Below are 18,558 nucleotides of genomic sequence, written 5' to 3'. Positions count from 1 at the left end.
TACTTGGAACCAGTCTGTTATTCCATGTCCAGTTCTAAACGTTGCTTCTTTACCTGCATACAGATTTCTCAAGAGGCAGGTCAGGTATTCTTATCTCAAAGAATTTTCCACAGTTTATTGTGATCCACAGAGTCAAAGGCTTTGGCATTATCAATAAAGCAGAAGTAGATATTTTTCTGGAATGCTGTTGCTTTTTTGATGATCAGGCAGATGTTGGCAATTTGATCTCTGGTTCCTCTGATTTTTCTAAATTCAGTTTGAACATCTGGAAGTTCACAGTTCACATGCTGTTGAAGCCTGGAAATTAGCCACCTGCTCTTTTGTATTATGCACCTATGCATCTTTTTTGCCCAATACAGAATAATCTTTGAATCTCCATGATTACTCCTGTCACTCTTACCCCTTTTTTCAGCAAGCTTTTGAACACAGGTTTTGATGCTCTCTCACCCAAGCAAACCGAACCTGAGCCACCCCAGGCCCCTTTGTATACCCCACAACTTTCCCTCAGGGTCTCCTCACATGCTTAATTCAAGTATGCACAGTCTGGAAATGAAGCCACACTTCCCACAGGGATTGAAGTCAATGGGATGACTTCCCTTCCTTCCATCAGGAAACTGATCTGAGATGCATATCTGTACGGGTATTTTCCCACAAAAATCAGTTCTCTGACACATGTTAGATATCCTTAGAATTTAACGACACTAGTTACCTGAAAATAGTATCAGATATCCAGTTTAAAGACTTGTTCCCACAAGACTGTACTGACTTCAGACCCCAGTCACAAGTCTAGCTTGTCAGCTGTGCTTCTAAATAGGGACTTCCCCAGAGGCTCAGCTAGTAAAGCATCTGCCTGCAATGCAGGAGACCCAGGTTTGATCCTTGGGTCAGGAAGCTCCCCTGGAGGAGGGAATGGCTACCCACTCGTGTTCTTGCCTGAAGAAGTCCATGGACAGAGAAGCCTGGTGGGCTGCAGTTCATGGGGTTGCCTCAGTCACAAGTCTAGCTTGTCACCTGTGCTTCTAATTAACTCAACTATAAATTGAAGGTTTCCATGACTCCCTCCTCAGGTTTGATTAATTTGTTAGAATGGCTTACAGAACTCAGGAGAACATTTTTCTCACTAAATTAATTATTCACTCATTCCAAAGAATATTAAAGATTACAAATAAATACCCAGATAAAGAGATATATAGGGTGGCATCCAGGTGAGCCTTAAAAACAGGAGCTTCTATTCCCATGTATTTTGAAATGTCCAACTCTCATGACACGAAGATGTTTTCTTGTTCACCAATATGGAAACCCCCTACAGCCTGCATTTCTGAGTTTTTATTGAGGCTTCATGACATAGACATGGTTGACTTAATCATTGACCTTTAGTGAATGATTCGACCTCCATCCTCTCTCCTCTCTTCTGAGGTTAGGGAGTTGGGTGTATGGTGGAAGGGGCAGGACTGAATGTTTCAACACTATAACCACCTGGTTGATTCCTCTGGCAACCAGCCCCAGTCTGCTGGTTATCTAGTGCATGGTAAGTCGACCCAATGGACCATAATCTGCCAAGCTGCTCTTTCCAGGGATTCTCCAGGCAAAAGTACTGAAGTAGGTTGCCATGCCCTTCTCCAGGCAATCTTCTGACCCAAGTATCGAACCCATATCTCTTATGTCTCCTGCATTGACAGACGAGTGCTTTACAACTAGCGCCACCTGGGAAGCCCCAGTGGTTACCTAGAGACTTTCCAAAAGTCACCCCATTAACACAAACTCAAGTATAGTTGAAAGGGATTTTTATCATTTATAAATGATAACCATTTCTCCTTTTTCCTCTAAAAACATTTCAGAAAATTTAAATATTATAACAAATGATGTCCTTATCAGTCTAGTCATCTAAGACATTATAATATATATAATTATTATATATATATATATACATATATATATATATATATATCATACAGCTCCCATATCTCTGCTAGATGGAGTACTGCTACCCCTGCTCATGGCCAAAGTCACCTCTGCCTTTGTCCTGCTCTACTGTTATTTGACATTATAAACCAGATGCCCTGGACATAGAGTTTGCCTTGGGGACACCCAGACTAAAGTGAAAGTAATTTCTTCAAGCTCAGCACACTCCACTTTGTCTTTCAGCTTGGTATGGGATAGTGTGTGAAGTAGAGGGAGTCAGATGGTATCAAAAATATGGTTAAAACTGTAAACACACTCAACAGGCAACCTTCTTGGTCCAAGGTTGTAATGCCAGATATGAGAAAACAACCCAGAAATTAGCAAGCTCATGACTTCCTGGCAAGCTTTTTCACTAAACATTTCATAGATATATTTTCACATCAATATGTTATATATATATATATATATATATATATATATATATATATATATATATATGAACAGTGGCTGACTTTATTTTTCTGGGCTCCAAAATCACTGCAGATGGTGACTGCAGCCATGAAATTAAAAGATGCTTACTCCTTGGAAATAAAGTTATGACCAACCTAGACAGCATATTAAAAAGCAGAGACCTCACTTTGTCAACAAAGGTCCATCTAGTCAAGGCTATGGTTTTTCCAGTGGTCATGTATGGATGTGAGAGTGGGACTATAAAGAAAGCTGAGTGCAGAAGAATTGATGCTTTTGAACTTTGGTGTTGGAGAAGACTCTTGAGAGTACTTTGGAATGCAAGGAGATCCAACCAGTCTATCTTAAAGGAGATCAGTCCTGGGTGTTCATTGGAAGGACTGATGTTGAAGCTGAAATTCCAATACTTTGGCCACCTGATGGGAAGAACTGACTCACTGGAGACGACCCAGAGGATGGTACGGGGAGGGAGGAGGGAGAGGGGTTCAGGATGGGGAACACGTGTATACCTGTGGCAGATTCATGTTGATGTATGGCAAAACCAATACAATATTGTAAAGTAATTAACCTCCTTAAAATAAAGAAATTTATATATTTTAAAAAAAAGACCCTGATGCTGGGAAAGATTGAGGGCAGGAGGAGAAGGGGACGACAGAGGATGAGATGGCTGGATGGCATCACCAACTCAATGGACATGGGTTTGGGTGGACTCCAGGAGTTGGTGATGGACAGGGAGGCCTGGCGTGCTGTGGTTCATGGGGTCACAACTGAACTGAATATGTATTCTGAAATTTTAATTACCATGAGCATTTTCCTCAGTTTCATTATAACATACAAAATTAAAATAAATCCATATGTATTGAAATTCTTGCAAACTTGGCTACTAGTTGTAGAAGATGGATCTCAGAATTCTGAAGCAAATAATGTTCACATGTTTATATTTTATGGAAATATAAAATTTGAAATTGTTAAGAAACTATACATTTATACTCTTACCAATAGCATGTGGAAAGGCATATAGTCTCACAATTTCACTATTGATTCTGTAGATCATTTTAGTCTTTCCTTGTCAATTATCTGATCACTAGTAAGCTTTAACACCTTTTGAAATGTTTTGGATACTATATGCTTTCTGCACTAAATTGTTTTCCCCCTTTTTTTCATTGTTGTCCTTGTTGTTTTACATTTTCTTATTGCTTTAAAGGAATAGTTTATATATGAATCTATTTCCCTTCATTATTAGAAGTGATAATCTTTCCAGTGGGATGTATATTCTTTTGATATGATTTTTTTTGTTTCCTTTGTGTTACAAAAACTTTAAATTTTGTGTATTAAATTCCATCAACCATGTAACTATAACTTCTTATAGTCCTTATTTCATTCAACAAAATGAAACATTATTTTAACTTATTTTGTATATGCAACCTGTTCTGTGTGCTGGAGAGGCAAGAACAAAGAAATGATGTCCCCCTTTCACAGATATACAAGCTTATCAAATAAGCAAGCCTATAGAGAATGTAGGTCTTGTCCTGTAGACAAGACAGGACCAATATTCAATAGGGTGAGAGTGGAGAAACTGACAGGAGGTCTTGAGTTGCCATTTTAGCTCTTCATAATTAAATGGGGGAGGGAGATACGAAACATGAGTGTGGAAGGGAATTTCATGGAGAAAGAGTAACTGGTGCGAAGGCTTTAGAGGAGAAAAAATTTCAGATGGGGAATTGTCAGGGGTGGCTGAAAGAGAGTGAGGGAAAGTGTGATAGGAATTTAGATCTGAGAGATCCTTAAGATCCAGGTGCTGAGGGATCTTCCAGACCCCAGGCAAATGTTGACTTTAATGTTTTCAGACTATCTTAATAAGTTAGAGCAAATTATTTTATGCCCTGATGCCTGAAATATGCTTAGAAATAGTCCTCCAACCACAAAATTGTGTTTATTTTGTGTTTAATAGATTTCTATTTTATTCTTATCTTTTCAATCCTTTCTACAATGTCTGTCTGTGTGTGTGTGTGTGTGTGTGTGTGTGTGTGTACATGATAGGACAAAGAAAGAATTATATTTAATATATTCAAATTTTTATTCAATGATCCCACCACAATATATTTCAATTAGCTGTATTTCTACTATTATCCTGAAATTATATATTTTCCAAAAACTAAATTTCTTATGTATATAAGTTTATTTGGGGAATATAAATTCTGTTCTTTTAATATTTATTTATGCATGATGCGTCCATGGTGGCTCAAACAGTAAAGAATCTGTCTGCAGTGCAGGAAATATGTTCAAACCCTGGGTCAGAAAGATCCCTTGGTGAAGGAAATGACTACCCACTCCAGTATTTTTGCCTGGGAAATCCCATGGAGAGAGGAGCCTGGCAGGCTACAGTCCCTGCGGTCACAGAGTTGGACACGACTAACACTTTGACTTTCACAGCGCACTTTCAGTAACCGTGGATTAATAGAATATTTTCTTAGCTAGTAGAGCAAGGAATATATCATTATTCTTTCTGTTTTTCAAATTCAGAAATTTCCTGGGTGTTCCTATACTTACTTTACTATCTTAAATGTCACAATAAGTTCCATTCCTGCTACTCAAAAACAGTATCTTATTGGGACTCTGGTAGTGAGCTAGAGTTTAAATTAATGTCAGAAGAACTCACATTTTTGTAGGACCAAGACCTCTATGTAGATAATAAGGAAAGGACATGAAGCACAGGGTTTTGGTATCTGGTATGAGGTCAAGTCATACTTGCTATAGGACCTGGTTCCTTACTTAGTGACTATGTGACTTGATTCAATTAATTCTCCTCTCTGAGCTTCTTTCTCTTCATCTGTAAAACTGTGTAACAGCACCAACCACATATGGTTGTTAAGGAGCAATAAGTAGTGAGAGGCTGGGAAATAACATGGTGATAAACATATAAAAACTCAGTAGTGTTTATGTTCCTTTTTATGCACATAATTCTTTTATTTCTTCATAAAATTTTCTAATTTTCTTTTCCTACTATTTACACTAGATGTACTGCTATAACTGACATCATTATAGTTACTCAAAGGATACAAAGTTTATATAGGTGCATCTCTTCTGTAGGTGGTTGACAACCATCAGAAAGAGAAAAGGGAATGGTCAAAGTTGACTTTGAGGTTTCTATCCTGAGAAACAAGTTAGAATAGAGTTGTCATCAAGTGAGATGGGGATCCTGAAGCTAGAGAGGGTCTGGTAGGAAACAGGGTTCATTTTCAGAAGCGTTAAGAATGTGTATTAGCCATCTGTATTTAAATTTGAACTAATATTACATGTAGAATGGCTTAAACAACAATAACATATTTTCTCACAGGTCAGACATTGGACCTGTGAGACAGATCAGTCTTACACCAAGGTGTCATCAGGTTAATTGCTGGTAAGGTCTCTCTTCCTGGTTCGGAGACTGCCTTGCTCTTACTGTGTGTTCACATGGCCTTTCCTCTCTGCACCCTGGGGGATAGAAACAGGGAGAAAGAGATGCAGATCTGGTATTTTCCGCCTTCTTATAAGGACACATATCCTGTGGGATTAGAATGTGACAAATGAGCTCCCTCATATAAACCTAGTTATTCCTTAAAGCCCTCATATCCAAACACAGTCACAATCGGGTTAATAGCCTCAACATATGAATTCTGGTTAGGGGAAAGAGTCATTTCATAACACTCTTTAAATCAACATGCAACATAGACAATGAGTTGTTTGAGTCTGACGTGTAGAACTGAGTTGCTGGCCAGGGATACAATTCAAAGAGTCTTCAGGATTTAGTTAATATTTGAATCCATTAGTCGACATTAGGTCACTAAGGGAATATATGAGATAGGAAATAAATATTTATGAATGCAAATCTCTCCACCATTTAGTAGCCACATGACCTTGAGCAAGTCATTTGCCCATTCAAAGCCTCAGTTGCCTCACCTTTAAAATGAGGTTCATAATAGCTCTTTGCAGAGTTAAATTAAGAATAATTTGCACTCAAAAATAAGATAAAATATTTATTGGTAAAAATGACCCATATTGGATTGTAAGGCTGTAGACTATGTCGAGCACATATTTCACTGCATATGTTGCTTGGTTGTTTCCCATTCACAATAGCATCAAAATAATAATATACTCAAGAATAAACTTAACCAAGGAGGTAAAATATATGCATATTCAAAACTATAAGAATTTGAAGAATTTGGAATAACACAAATAAATGGAAAGAGCCCACGTCCATGGATCAGAAGAACTAATCTTGGTAAAATGCCCATACTACCCAAAGTCATCTGTAGCTTCACAGCAATCTCAATCAAAATAAAATGTCATTTTTTAACCAAAAAAAATGTAATCACAATATTTGGATGAAACTTTAAAAGATTCCAAATAACCAAGGGGTTGAGGAAAAATAACAAAACCAGAAGTCTCATAGTTCCTGATCTCAAACTGTAATACAAAACTATGGCTTCCTCGATGGCTCAGTGGTAAGGAATTCATCTGCTAATGCAGGAGACATGGGAAGCCCAGGTTCAATCCCTGGGTCAGGAAGATTCCCCAAAGAAGGAAATGGCATCCCACACCAGTATTCTCTCCTGGAAAACCCCATGGACAGAAGAGCTTGGAAAGCTAAGGTCCATGGGGCCACAAATGGTCAGACACGACTTAGCCACTGAAAAACAACAGCATAGTAAACATAATAGTGTGAAAGCGTGAAAGTGTTAGTTGCTCAGTCATGTCAACTATGCGACTCCATGGACTGTAGCCTGCCAGGCTCCTCTGTCCATGGAATTCTCCAGGTAAGAATACTGGAGTGGGTTGCCATGACCTTCTCCAGGGGACCTTCCTGACCCTGGGATTGACCCCAGGTCTCCTGCATTGTAGGTCAATTCTCATACATTGCACCACCACACCAAGAAAGTCCCCAAAATAAGTTCTAATCACAAAGTTACCATGTGATCTATTAATTCCACTCCTAGATGTGCACCAAAATAATTGAAATATTCAAACAATATTTGTAGAGACATGTCATTAGCAGCTCTATTCACAATAGCGAAAAGTGGAAATAACACAAAGATCCATCAACAAATAAACCAATGTGCTTAGTTGCTCATTCTTGTCCAACTCTTTGCCACCCTATGGACTATGGCCCACCAGGTTCCTCTGCCTATGAGGATTCTCCAGGCAAGAATACTGAAGTGGGTCATCATGCCCTCCTTCAGGGGATCTTCCCAACCCAGGGATCAAACCCTGGTCTCCCACATTGCAGGCAGATTCTTTACCATCCGAGCTACCAAGGAAGCCCAAGAATACTGGAATGGGTAGCCTGTTCCTTCTCCATGGGATCTTCCCAACCCAGGAATCAAACCAGGGTCTCCTGCATTGCAGGAGGATTCCAATGGACATCAACAAATAACTAGATAAACATAATGTGTCAAAGTCATACAATAGAATATAACTCAACTCTAAAAGCAAATATAATAATGATACACACTACAACATAGAAAAACCTGAGAACATCCTAAGTGAAAGAAGTCAAATATAAAAGCCCACATACAGTATGATTTCATTTACATGGAATATCCAAGATAGGCAAACTCATAAAGACAGAAAGTAGATTTTTCTAAAGACTAGGAAAAAATGGAAAGTGACTGCTAAAAAGGGGTTTGGTAGGGTTTATAAAAAAGTTCATGAACTAGATACGGGTGATGGTTGTACTATTTTGTAAATGTGCAATTCCACTGATCTGTACATTTTTAAATGGTTACAGTAACAAATTTATGTTACATGTATTTTACTACAGTATATTAGTTCATCATTGTATTATACTCCAATAATAGAATAATTGAATCTTGAAAAAAAAATCTGTAACACAAGTACTGAAGTTACTGTAGTGAACAAATATTTCATGCTTTTCTTCACAAGATACAGACACCATTGCATAGATGCGTAGACAATCAATGTTTGGCAGTATAAAAACCTAAAATAACACTGAGATAGCATTCAAACTCACACTTCTGTACACATATGAACAATTCTATGTGTACAGACATTCTAATAGAATTATAATTATTCAATAGGGAAGAAAATCCCCAAAGCTTTTTCTCCTCCAACTTCACTCCCCTGGTGTAATCACAGTCTGCCTCCTTCCTGAATGCTCTGGGGGATAAAATGAATGTCTTGTCATTTTATTTGTTTTATGACACACTTTATCTCTGGGGACTGCCATATATTTCTCTTTCTGAAAATTCTGTGAATCATTTTCACTTCTTTTGCTTACACTTTTCTTAGGAAAAAATAAGTGTTTCTCTCTAATTTAAACCTATTCTAATTTTAAAACTTAAGACTGCCCTTACGTATGCATTTGAAGTGAATCTAGCACACCTACCATCACTGACTTGGAGATTTCCAGCAATTTTAGAACATCAAAATACCTTGCCGACTCTCCTACTTTTCAAAGCCATGTGTATTGAATTAATGGATCTTATTAATTATTGAAATAAAATACTACTTGTTATATAATATTTGCACCCTGCAAAGAGAGAGAGGATACTGCTAGCTTACCATCAGTAAGTGATATTCTCAGATTTATTTGTTATTGATGATATTTAAGATAAACTGGAATCATACAGTTTCTGGTCATTCTAATTAGGTTTGAGAGCACTGCACCATGTCGATTTGCTCTTTTGGGGGTCTTTGGCTTATTAGCAGGTTGGATAAATTCAGGGGTAGAATTTGTGACGACATAATTGACTCAAAAAATTTGAACTCATTCCTGTAACTCTCACCATGCTATCTTTCTTTGTCACAATGTCACAGAACTTGGGGCTGGGTCACATTTTCAAGAATGATTTTTTATTGCGATGTTTTGGTGAATCATTGAATGAGCAAAACTCTTCCTTTACTGGAATTTTTTTATTTTTTTTACTAAGAATCTGGTTGCTTAGTGTAGCTCCAGTACTTGCACTGAACAAGGCTTGAACTTTGAGTAAGCCACTGATCATTTCCATAGTGAAAGTGAAATCACTCAGTCATGTCCGACTCTTTGTGATCCCATGGACTATACAATCCGTGGAATTCTCCAGGTTGGCAGCTCAGCTGGTAAAGAATCCACCTGCAGTTCAGGAGACCCCAGTTTGATTCCTGGATTGGGAAGATCTCCTGGAGAAGGGAATGGCTACCCACTCCAGCATTCTGGCCTGGAGAATTCCATAGAATGTATAGTCCATGGGGTTGCAAAGAGTTGGACATGACTGAGTGACTTTCACTTCACTGATCATTTCTAGAAATGAATCAAATTATCACTAAGATCTCCATTTTCTCCAAAATTCTACCAAACTATTACTTCATGACTGTGAACTTCTGATCCTTATCTTTTGGTGACAGTCACACATTTTATTCATATGTGTGTTAATAAAATTTTCATATCTCCAGTAAGGATACTTAAGCCCATGAGAGACAATGCAGTCTTCAGTTTAGCCTTTTACTTTTCTATGTACTCATCAGTTCATATGAGGTGACTCTTTATATAAGGCAATTATTTTATTGTGTCATGAATCAGTTGCACAGCACCATCCTCATTCACCTCTTCTCTCCCACATTCACATTATGAAGCCACTCTTTACTTTTACAGAATTTGAAGGGGTGCAGAATCCTCTTCCTGGTGCTTTCTCAGAGGCTCAGTACTGTCTGCTGTACTATATATAACTATATGTACTATATATATAACTATATGTAACCAGATGATTTTCTCAGCATTCTAGCTCAGTAAAGTCCAAACCAGTACAAGTTCTGTGCCTGAATTTTGGGAAAGGCATGAAGCTCCCTGAACCCCATCTCTACAAATGCATGGGGAAATTCTACATGTATTATAAAACACTGTAAACATACCTGTGTTCAATTTATTTTGCTTGGTCAACTTCCAGTTATAGAAATGGATAAGTTTCCCTCCCTGGAATTTTAAAAGCATTGATATTTGAGTTTATAGCTGCTCAGATCCTCACACTTGAATGAACTCTAATTATAATGCATTTATTTTTCCTTTCAAAAACCGGGGGAAAAAATTTCATGTGTTTGTAAACAAAGGTTCCAGAACTTTTCAGAGATACCTGAAGCAAAGTGCTTGTCTGTTTCCCTTTAAGAGGGCTTCTGATTTCACACATTGTCCGTGCTCAGTTCTGGTTTGTTTTATTCAACATTTATAAAAGGAAGGCATGGTCTGGGCCAGCTGTGCATGACTTTGACAGCTTTAAGTGTTCCTTCTTGACAGAACTGCTTGAGGCTGCACTTTCATGTCCCTCTGCCGCCGCCACCGCCACTGCTAAGTCGCTTCAGTCGTGTCTGACTCTGTGCAACCCCATAGACAGCAGCCCACCAAGCTCCTCTGTCCACAGAATTCTCCAGGCAAGAATACTGGAGTGGATTGCCATTCCCTTCTCCATCATGTCCCTCAACTATACCTTTATTTTGCCTTAGTTCTTCTTTTATCATGCTCACACATTTTAACAAAACTGCTTCACAATTTGCTGATTTGATGACTGTCAATTAAGGAACTTCTGTGCTTCAGACCCTGAGTTAGCACTGGGAACTCAAAAATAAAGTAACAGAAAGCCCTATGTCCATGGAATTTGTACTGTAATGGAGTGAGGCAGGTAATAGACACAATAAATTAGAATAAAATATTTGTTCTATGAAGATAAGTACTAAGGACAAAAAGAAATTAAGCAGGAAAGGGGATAAGAGAGATGGAAGAGAGCCGTTATTTTCAATTTTAAAAACACAGTGAGGGAAACCTTCAGTAAAAGATGACTTAAAGAAGAGAGGAATATGAGCATGTGGCTACCTTGGAGGAAAACTACTGCAAGCCTTTTTCTATGATAAGAAAGCAGTGGACCAATTATGTCCATGTTACATTTTAACATAATCTTCTGGATATTGTGTTGAGGATACTTTGAAAGGAAGTAACAGGGAAGCAGGAAGACAAGCTAGGATGTTACAGCAACAGTTCAGGTGATAAATGATAACAGCAAAGGCCAAGGTAGAAGCAGCAGAGGTGGTAAGAAGTGAAGACAAGCTGGCTATATTTAATAATAAGACAAAAATTTGCCAATGTTTGTGAGATTTGACAGAGAGAGAAATGTCCAGATGAACTCATGTGGCTACTAACTGAGGACGGAAGTAGCACAGGCTCAATTTTAATACTTGTGCTGTGTTTCATCACATGGAATGTCATCCGCCAGTCAATGAAAACCTTATCTCTAAAAATTTAGGTTGATCCCACATCTGCTACTACAAGCAATATTTCAGTAAAAACTCATTGCCAAGAATTGTGCATGCATCCATTTTTCCCCAGGCTATGCATATTTCCATGTCACTTGCCACACACTCCAAGCTGACCTTCAAGAAGTTGATGGACCATTACCCATGGAGCAGTTGATTGGATGCTTTCAGGAATAAAGGATATAAATTTATGTTTAAAGTTTGCTAACTAATATAATCACTACATGCCTCATACCCTGTGCCCCCTACTCATCTACAGGGGACTTATTTGCCCTACTTCTAGCTGTATGTATGATGGAAATAGCCAATGTAAGTTTTCCAGAAGTTTTTATACTGCTGGGCTTCTCTGAACGACCATCTCTAGAACCCATCCTTTTTATCTTTGTCTTGGGGATTTATGTGGTGTCTGTCTTGGGTAATGGCATCATCATTGTGGTCTCCTGCGTGGATGTGCATCTCCACACTCCTATGTACTTCTTTCTGGTCAACCTTTCCTTCCTGGACATTAGCTTCACCACAAGCATCGTCCCTCAACTCCTGGTCAATCTCTGGGGACCACACAAAGCCATAAGCTATGGAGGGTGTGTGATCCAGTTCTATATCTCCCACTGGTTGGGGGCAACTGAATGTGTCCTCCTGGCAGTCATGGCCTACGATCGCTATGCTGCCATCTGCAGGCCACTCCACTACACTGCCATCATGCATCCAAAGCTTTGCTGCAGCCTGGCTTTTGCCTCGTGGCTTGGGGGTCTGACCACCAGCATGGTAGGTTCCACACTCACCATGCTCCTGCCTCTCTGTGGGAACAATCGCATTGACCACTTTTTCTGTGAGATGCCCCTCATTATGCAACTGGCTTGTGTGGATACCAGCTTCAATGAAGTAGAGATGTACGTGGCCAGCTTTATCTTTGTTGTCTTGCCTCTGGGTCTCATTTTGGTCTCCTACAGCCGTATTGCCTGGGCTGTGTTGAAGATCAGGTCAGCAGAAGGGTGGAGAAAGGCACTCAATACCTGCTCGTCCCATGTAGCAGTAGTGGCTCTGTTTTATGGGAGCATCCTTTTCATGTATCTTCAGCCTGCCAGGAGAAACTCTCGTGAGGAAGGTAAGCTTGTAGCCCTCTTCTACACTGTGGTCACCCCAATGCTGAACCCCCTGATTTACACGCTAAGGAACAAGACTGTGAAGAAGGCACTTAGGCACATTGTACTGGAGAATTGTGGTTCTGGAGGGACACGAGGTGATATTTAGAAACTCATCACTTGTGAGGAGGGAGCTGGTTTAAAGGGATCAAAGTTATTTTTTTTTAATGAGAGAAAAAGAAATAAATGATTTGGAGGGGCAGAATATTAGGGATTTCATCTCTGTACAAAATTTCTTGAGTTCAAATTAGGTGACAAATTGAGTTGGATGTACTCATACTGTTTTCAGGCCAAGATAAAGTATTTTCTGTTTTCATATTTCGTTCATAATTATATTGTTTGGTTGTTTATATAGTTTTATATGTATGACATGTATGCTGGTTATGATATTGTAAATTTTTTATGTAGCTACACATGTTAATTGTTATATTATTTTGTTAATATTTTATAGAATGTCTGCCACTAAGGGTGCCTCATTTGTGTGAAGTCCTTTGCCTTTTCCCCCCAATATTTGTAGTGACTCAGTGATGTAGATATTATTGACCTCATAGCAGTTAGAGAATTACAAAGTGACTCAATGGACATGAGTTTGAGCAAATTCTGGTGACAGTGAAGAACAAGGAAGCTTGGCATGCTACAGGGAAGCCTGGCATGCTGCAGTCCATGGGGATGGAGAAAGTAGGACACAACTGAGCGACTGAACAGCAAATCAAGATTTTAGGCTGATATATAAGTCTAGCATATTTATCCATAGTTATCTTTGCCATTTTTCTTATAATCCCCTGTGATGTAATAAGAAATAGATATTTTTCTTATCCTGAGTCTTGGCACTGAGCTTCTAGGACCCTTGGAATTTTCTGAGTGATATCAGTGAGAAGAACAACTTTTATTATTCATAACAAGTCCATTTCAACCATACCTGAGTTTATGACAATGAAATAACTCAACCTAGAGTCCTTAGATAGCTTCAGGATGGAGTCTGGGTGTCAGAGGACCCAACCATATGATTAGAAGTTTGGAACTTGCAGCCCCACATCCAACCTCTGGGGAGGGGGAGTAGCTAGAAATTAAGGCACCAATGGTCAGTTTTTACTTAATCAATCATGCCTATGCAGTGGACCTATATAAAAACCTTAAACAGTGGGATTTGGAAAGCTCCAGGATGGTGAATAAATCTATATGGCAAGAAGGTAGTGAACACCAAACTTTGCAGACACAGACACAGAAGCTCCTTTGCTCAGGACTCATCCCATGTACCTCTTCATTTATATTCTATATAATAAACCAGTACACTTAATGTTTCCCTGAGTTCTGTAAGTCATTCTAGGAAGTCACTTAACCTGAACAAAGGGCAGGTCGTGGCAATCTATGGTTATAGTCTGTTGGTGGTTTGTGGCAATCTAGAACTTGCAACTGACTTTTGAACTGGGGTCGGGTGAGGGGGAGGGGTCCTGTGCAGAACTTTGCTCTTAAATCAGTGGGGTCTGGTGTTAAATTCAGGTGTACTTAGTGTCAGAATTAAATTGAATTATCAGATATACAGTTGATTTTTGGAGAGTTGGAATATTGGTTATTGATGTGGAATAATCTCACACATTTGGTTCCAGAAATGTTTTGAGCAAAAAGCAATTCATACTGCTTCAGGAGGAGGAATATAAAGATGCAGATGTCTCAAGAGTAGAACTTTTAGCTGGATATCCAGCCAATTAGATATTTCATCAATAACATACTATACAGATTCATCTCTAATTACAGAAATATCAACTTTTGTATTCAGCTCTATGCCTTCAGTTTACAAGAAATATAGTTATTTTTCATTCAATAGAATATGTTTACTTTTTTCATATGTCCAATCATGCATTTACTCATTCTTAAAATGAGATCTTTAAATGAGATCTATTCCTGGAGGTTAGGAAAACTAGCACACAATGGTGCTCTAAAAAGATGAACCAAGTTCACAGAGCAATCACAGTACTTGATTTAAAACTCAAAACAGTGTTGGAAAGTTAATAATATTGACATTTTTGTGATGAAAAATGCTGATCAGACAGAAAAACAATTTTTGATATTTTACTGATTTTTTACCTTTTATTTCATATTGGAGTATATTTACTAATAATTCTGTGTTAGTTCTAGGTATGCAGCAAAGTGATTCAGTTATACATGTATTAATTCTTTTTCAAATACTTTTCTCACTTAGATTGTCACATAATATTGAACAGAGTTCCCTGTGCTGTACAGTACGTTCTTGCTGGCTATTTATTTTAAATATAGCAGTGGGTACATGTTAATCCCAAACTCCCTAACTATCCTTCCCCCTACCCTTCTATCCTGGTAATCATAAATTCATTCTCTAAGTCTGAATCTGTTTCTTCTTTGTAATTAAGTCCTTTTGTATTATTTTCTGTAGGTTGTGCATATTAACAAACCATATGGTATTTGTCTCTCTGCCTGATTTATTTCACTCAGTATGACTATCTCTATGTCCATCCATGTTGCTGTATATGACATTATTTCATTCTTTTTAATGGCTGAATAATATTCCTTTTTATATATGCACCACATTTTGGGGGGCTCCAAAATCACTGCAGATGGTGACTGCAGCCATGAAATTAAAAGACGCTTACTCCTTGGAAGGAAAGTTATGACCAACCTAGATAGTATATTCAAAAGCAGAGACATTACTTTGCTGACTAAGGTCTGCCTAGTCAAGGCTATGGTTTTTCCTGTGGTCATGTATGGATGTGAGAGTTGGACTGTGAAGAAGGCTGAGTGCCAAAGAATTGATGCGTTTGAACTGTGGTGTTGGAGAAGACTCTTGAGGGTCCCTTGGACTGCAAGGAGATCCAACCAGTGCATTCTGAAGGAGATCAACCCTGGGATTTCTTTGGAAGGAATGATGCTAAAGCTGAAGCTCCAGTACTTTGGCCACCTCATGCAAAGAGTTGACTCATTGGAAAAGACTCTGATGCTGGGAGAGATTGAGGGCAGGAGGAGAAGGGGACGACCCAGGATGAGATGGCTGGCTGACATCACGGACTCAATGGATGTGAGTCTGAGTGAACTCCGGGAGATGGTGATGGACAGGGAGGCCTGGCGTACTGCGATTCGTGGGGTCGCAAAGAGTCGGACATGACTGAGCAACTGAACTGAACTGAACTGAACTGAACATTGTCTTTATCCATTCCTCTGTTGATGGACTTTTAGGTTACTTCCATTTCTTGGCTATTCTAAACAATGCTGCAATGAACATTGGGGTGAATATATCCTTTCGGACAACTTTTTTCTTCAGATATATGACCAGGAGAGGGATTGGGGGGTCATATGGTAGCTCTATTTTTAGTTTTTTAAGACATCTCCATACTGTTCACCTCAGTGGCTGTACAATGTACATGTCCACCAACAGTGTGGGAGGGTTTTGTTTTCTCAACATCCTCTCCAGCATTTGTTGTTTGTGGATTTTTTGATGGTAACCATTCTGATTAGCATGATTTTGAATTGTATTTCTCTGATTATTAGCAATATTGAACATCTTTTCATGTGTCTCTTAGCCATCTGTATGTCTTCTTTGGAGAAGTGTCTCTTTAGGTTTTCTGTCCATTTTTTATTTTGTTTTGATGATATTAAGCCACTTAAGCTGTTTATAAATTTTAGAGACTAATTCATTATCGATCATATCATTTGCAAATATTTTCTCCCATTCTGTGGGTTATCTGTAAATTTTCTTTAGGGTTTCCTTTACTGTACAAAATGTTTTTGAGTTTAAGTGGGTCTCATTTATTTATTTTTGCTTTTATTTCCATTACTCAGATAATGGAAACAGATTTTAAAAAGGAATCACTGTGATTTATGTAACTGTGTTCTACCTATGTTCTCCTGTAAGAGTTTTATAATATCTGGTCTCACATTTAGGCCTTTAATCCATTTTGAGCTTATTTTGTATATGATGTTAAAGACTATTCTAATTTCATTTTTTTACAGGTAACTATTCAGTTTTCCCACCACCATTTACTGAAGAGACTGTCTTTCCAACATTGTGTAGTCCTGCCTCCTTTGTTATTGATTAATTGACTATAGACACATGGGTTTATTTCTGGGTTTTCCATGCTGTTCCACTGATCTATATTTCTACTTTTGTGCCAGAACAATACTGTTATTATTTTAATTTTATTATTTATTTATTTTAATACAAAGCTTTGGCATTAGCAGTTTTATGAAAAATAAAATGTACTAAAAATAAATGCTTGTGTGGCATGATTGGTAAATGATGCATAAACATAGGTTCTTTTTTCCTTCAAGGCAATCAGTCAGAAAGCAGTTTTTCCTTCTTCAAAACTATTCTACCTCATTAGCATTCAACTAGCTGTGGCTCTGATGATCAGGTAGCAGTGTGACAGCACTGAGGAGGCCATAACTGTCAATAATAAATTGTTCTTTTGTTACTATGATGTTGATCTCTCTTGTTCTAGGAGTGTGCTCCCCATCCTGAGGAAGAAGTGAGATCCCCAAGTTGTGGCTCCAGGCCAAACAAGTTGTCACTGGAGAGCTCATCTAGGGCTGATTTTCAGTTAACTACTTGGGCTCTGTAAGTGTTTCCATATCAAATGCTACTTAATCAGTAGCCAGCAAATTTGGCACAATTCCCAGGGCCTTCGAGATATTCAGTCTGCGCATGGTACAGGTACAATGTTCACTAAGTCAGGGATCCACACAGGATTTGTAGAATACATGCTTGCAGGGGAGAATCTGGACAATATCATTCTGTTTATAGCTTTCTATGCAGACTGCACAATGATCAAAGTCTGGATCTGTTTCCTTACCACCCTGTTTCACTGTTCTGCTTGTCTATTTGCTGGTGGCTTTCTTGTCTCCATCTCCAAAAGGACGCTGGTTCCTGCCCCCAGGCATTGGTGTACCTGATCTTCTGAATGAAGTAGAACATAAGCCATGCTGAAGAAATAATCATCAAAACAATGAAAGATATTGACACAACGACTAGAAAGCCACGGCTGAAGTTCTTCCGCGGCATCTGAGTTCCTATAGCTATTGTCATTTGTACAGAGATGTTTTTCTCCAGATAACTCAAAATACCATTACCTCTCAATTCTGTAATCATGACAATAATAATATCTCCAGTGCCTGGATAAGTCATGGTGACTGGCTCTTCTTTGGATATATTATTGTAGATGACTAGAGCAACTGCATTGTGGAAAACAGGCAGGCAGTGATATTTTCTCTTTAAAGGTGCAATTTCCCCTCTGCAGCAAGGCAATCCACGGTTTGATGTTAGGAGGGACAAAGAACCGTGTTTGAAGATCACAGCCCAGATGATCAGCAACTCCATGGATGGGCATCAGTGCCGGGAACTGACGGCCTTGGGCAAGGTCGTAGCGCTCGTGATGGATGCAGGGTGTAAAAAGGGGTGCCGCGGCTGGGCTCCCGCACCGTCACGTTGATGAGCGCAGTGTAGCACTCCTGGCTCGCATTGTCCAACCACGCTGGTCACAGGCTGCTGGTCAGCAGAGCGAGCGCGGCGAACCAGGCGGCGCGCCAGCGCAGCACCACTCATAGTCCCTCCGGGCCGCCAAGGTCGCTCGTCTAGGGGGCTCCCAGGCCGCTGGGAGAGGCGGGACGGCGCCTCAGACCCTGCAGCACGGACGCATGCCCTGAGACCAGTGCCAAATTCGGCACTCCTGAGGGCCGGCGCCACTGAACCGCTGCTCGGCCAACCTCCAGGACTTGCCGGGTCGTCTCCTCTGGGTCACTCCAA

The 18,558-nt window shown here is 39.2% G+C and overlaps 1 protein-coding gene and 1 pseudogene across 1 annotated transcript; one reads left to right on the top strand and one right to left on the bottom strand.

The window, feature by feature from the left end:
* The first annotated feature begins 11,937 nt into the window (after positions 1-11,937).
* LOC101114017 (olfactory receptor 2C3) lies at positions 11,938-17,029 on the top strand. Its single transcript, XM_004009414.6, has one exon. It carries the CDS (start codon positions 11,938-11,940, stop codon positions 12,895-12,897), a length of 960 nt encoding a protein of 319 aa, XP_004009463.3. The 3' UTR covers positions 12,898-17,029.
* Positions 17,030-17,123: 94 nt separating this feature from the next.
* LOC101108485 (E3 ubiquitin-protein ligase RNF130-like) lies at positions 17,124-18,357 on the bottom strand (annotated as a pseudogene).
* Between the last annotated feature and the right edge of the window lie 201 nt (positions 18,358-18,558).

The sequence above is a fragment of the Ovis aries genome, chromosome 5 (genome assembly GCF_016772045.2).
Source record: "Ovis aries strain OAR_USU_Benz2616 breed Rambouillet chromosome 5, ARS-UI_Ramb_v3.0, whole genome shotgun sequence".
Lineage (NCBI taxonomy): Eukaryota > Metazoa > Chordata > Mammalia > Artiodactyla > Bovidae > Ovis > Ovis aries.
The sequence above is the reverse complement of the archived record's forward strand: the minus strand, read 5'-3'. Positions and strand labels throughout refer to the sequence as shown.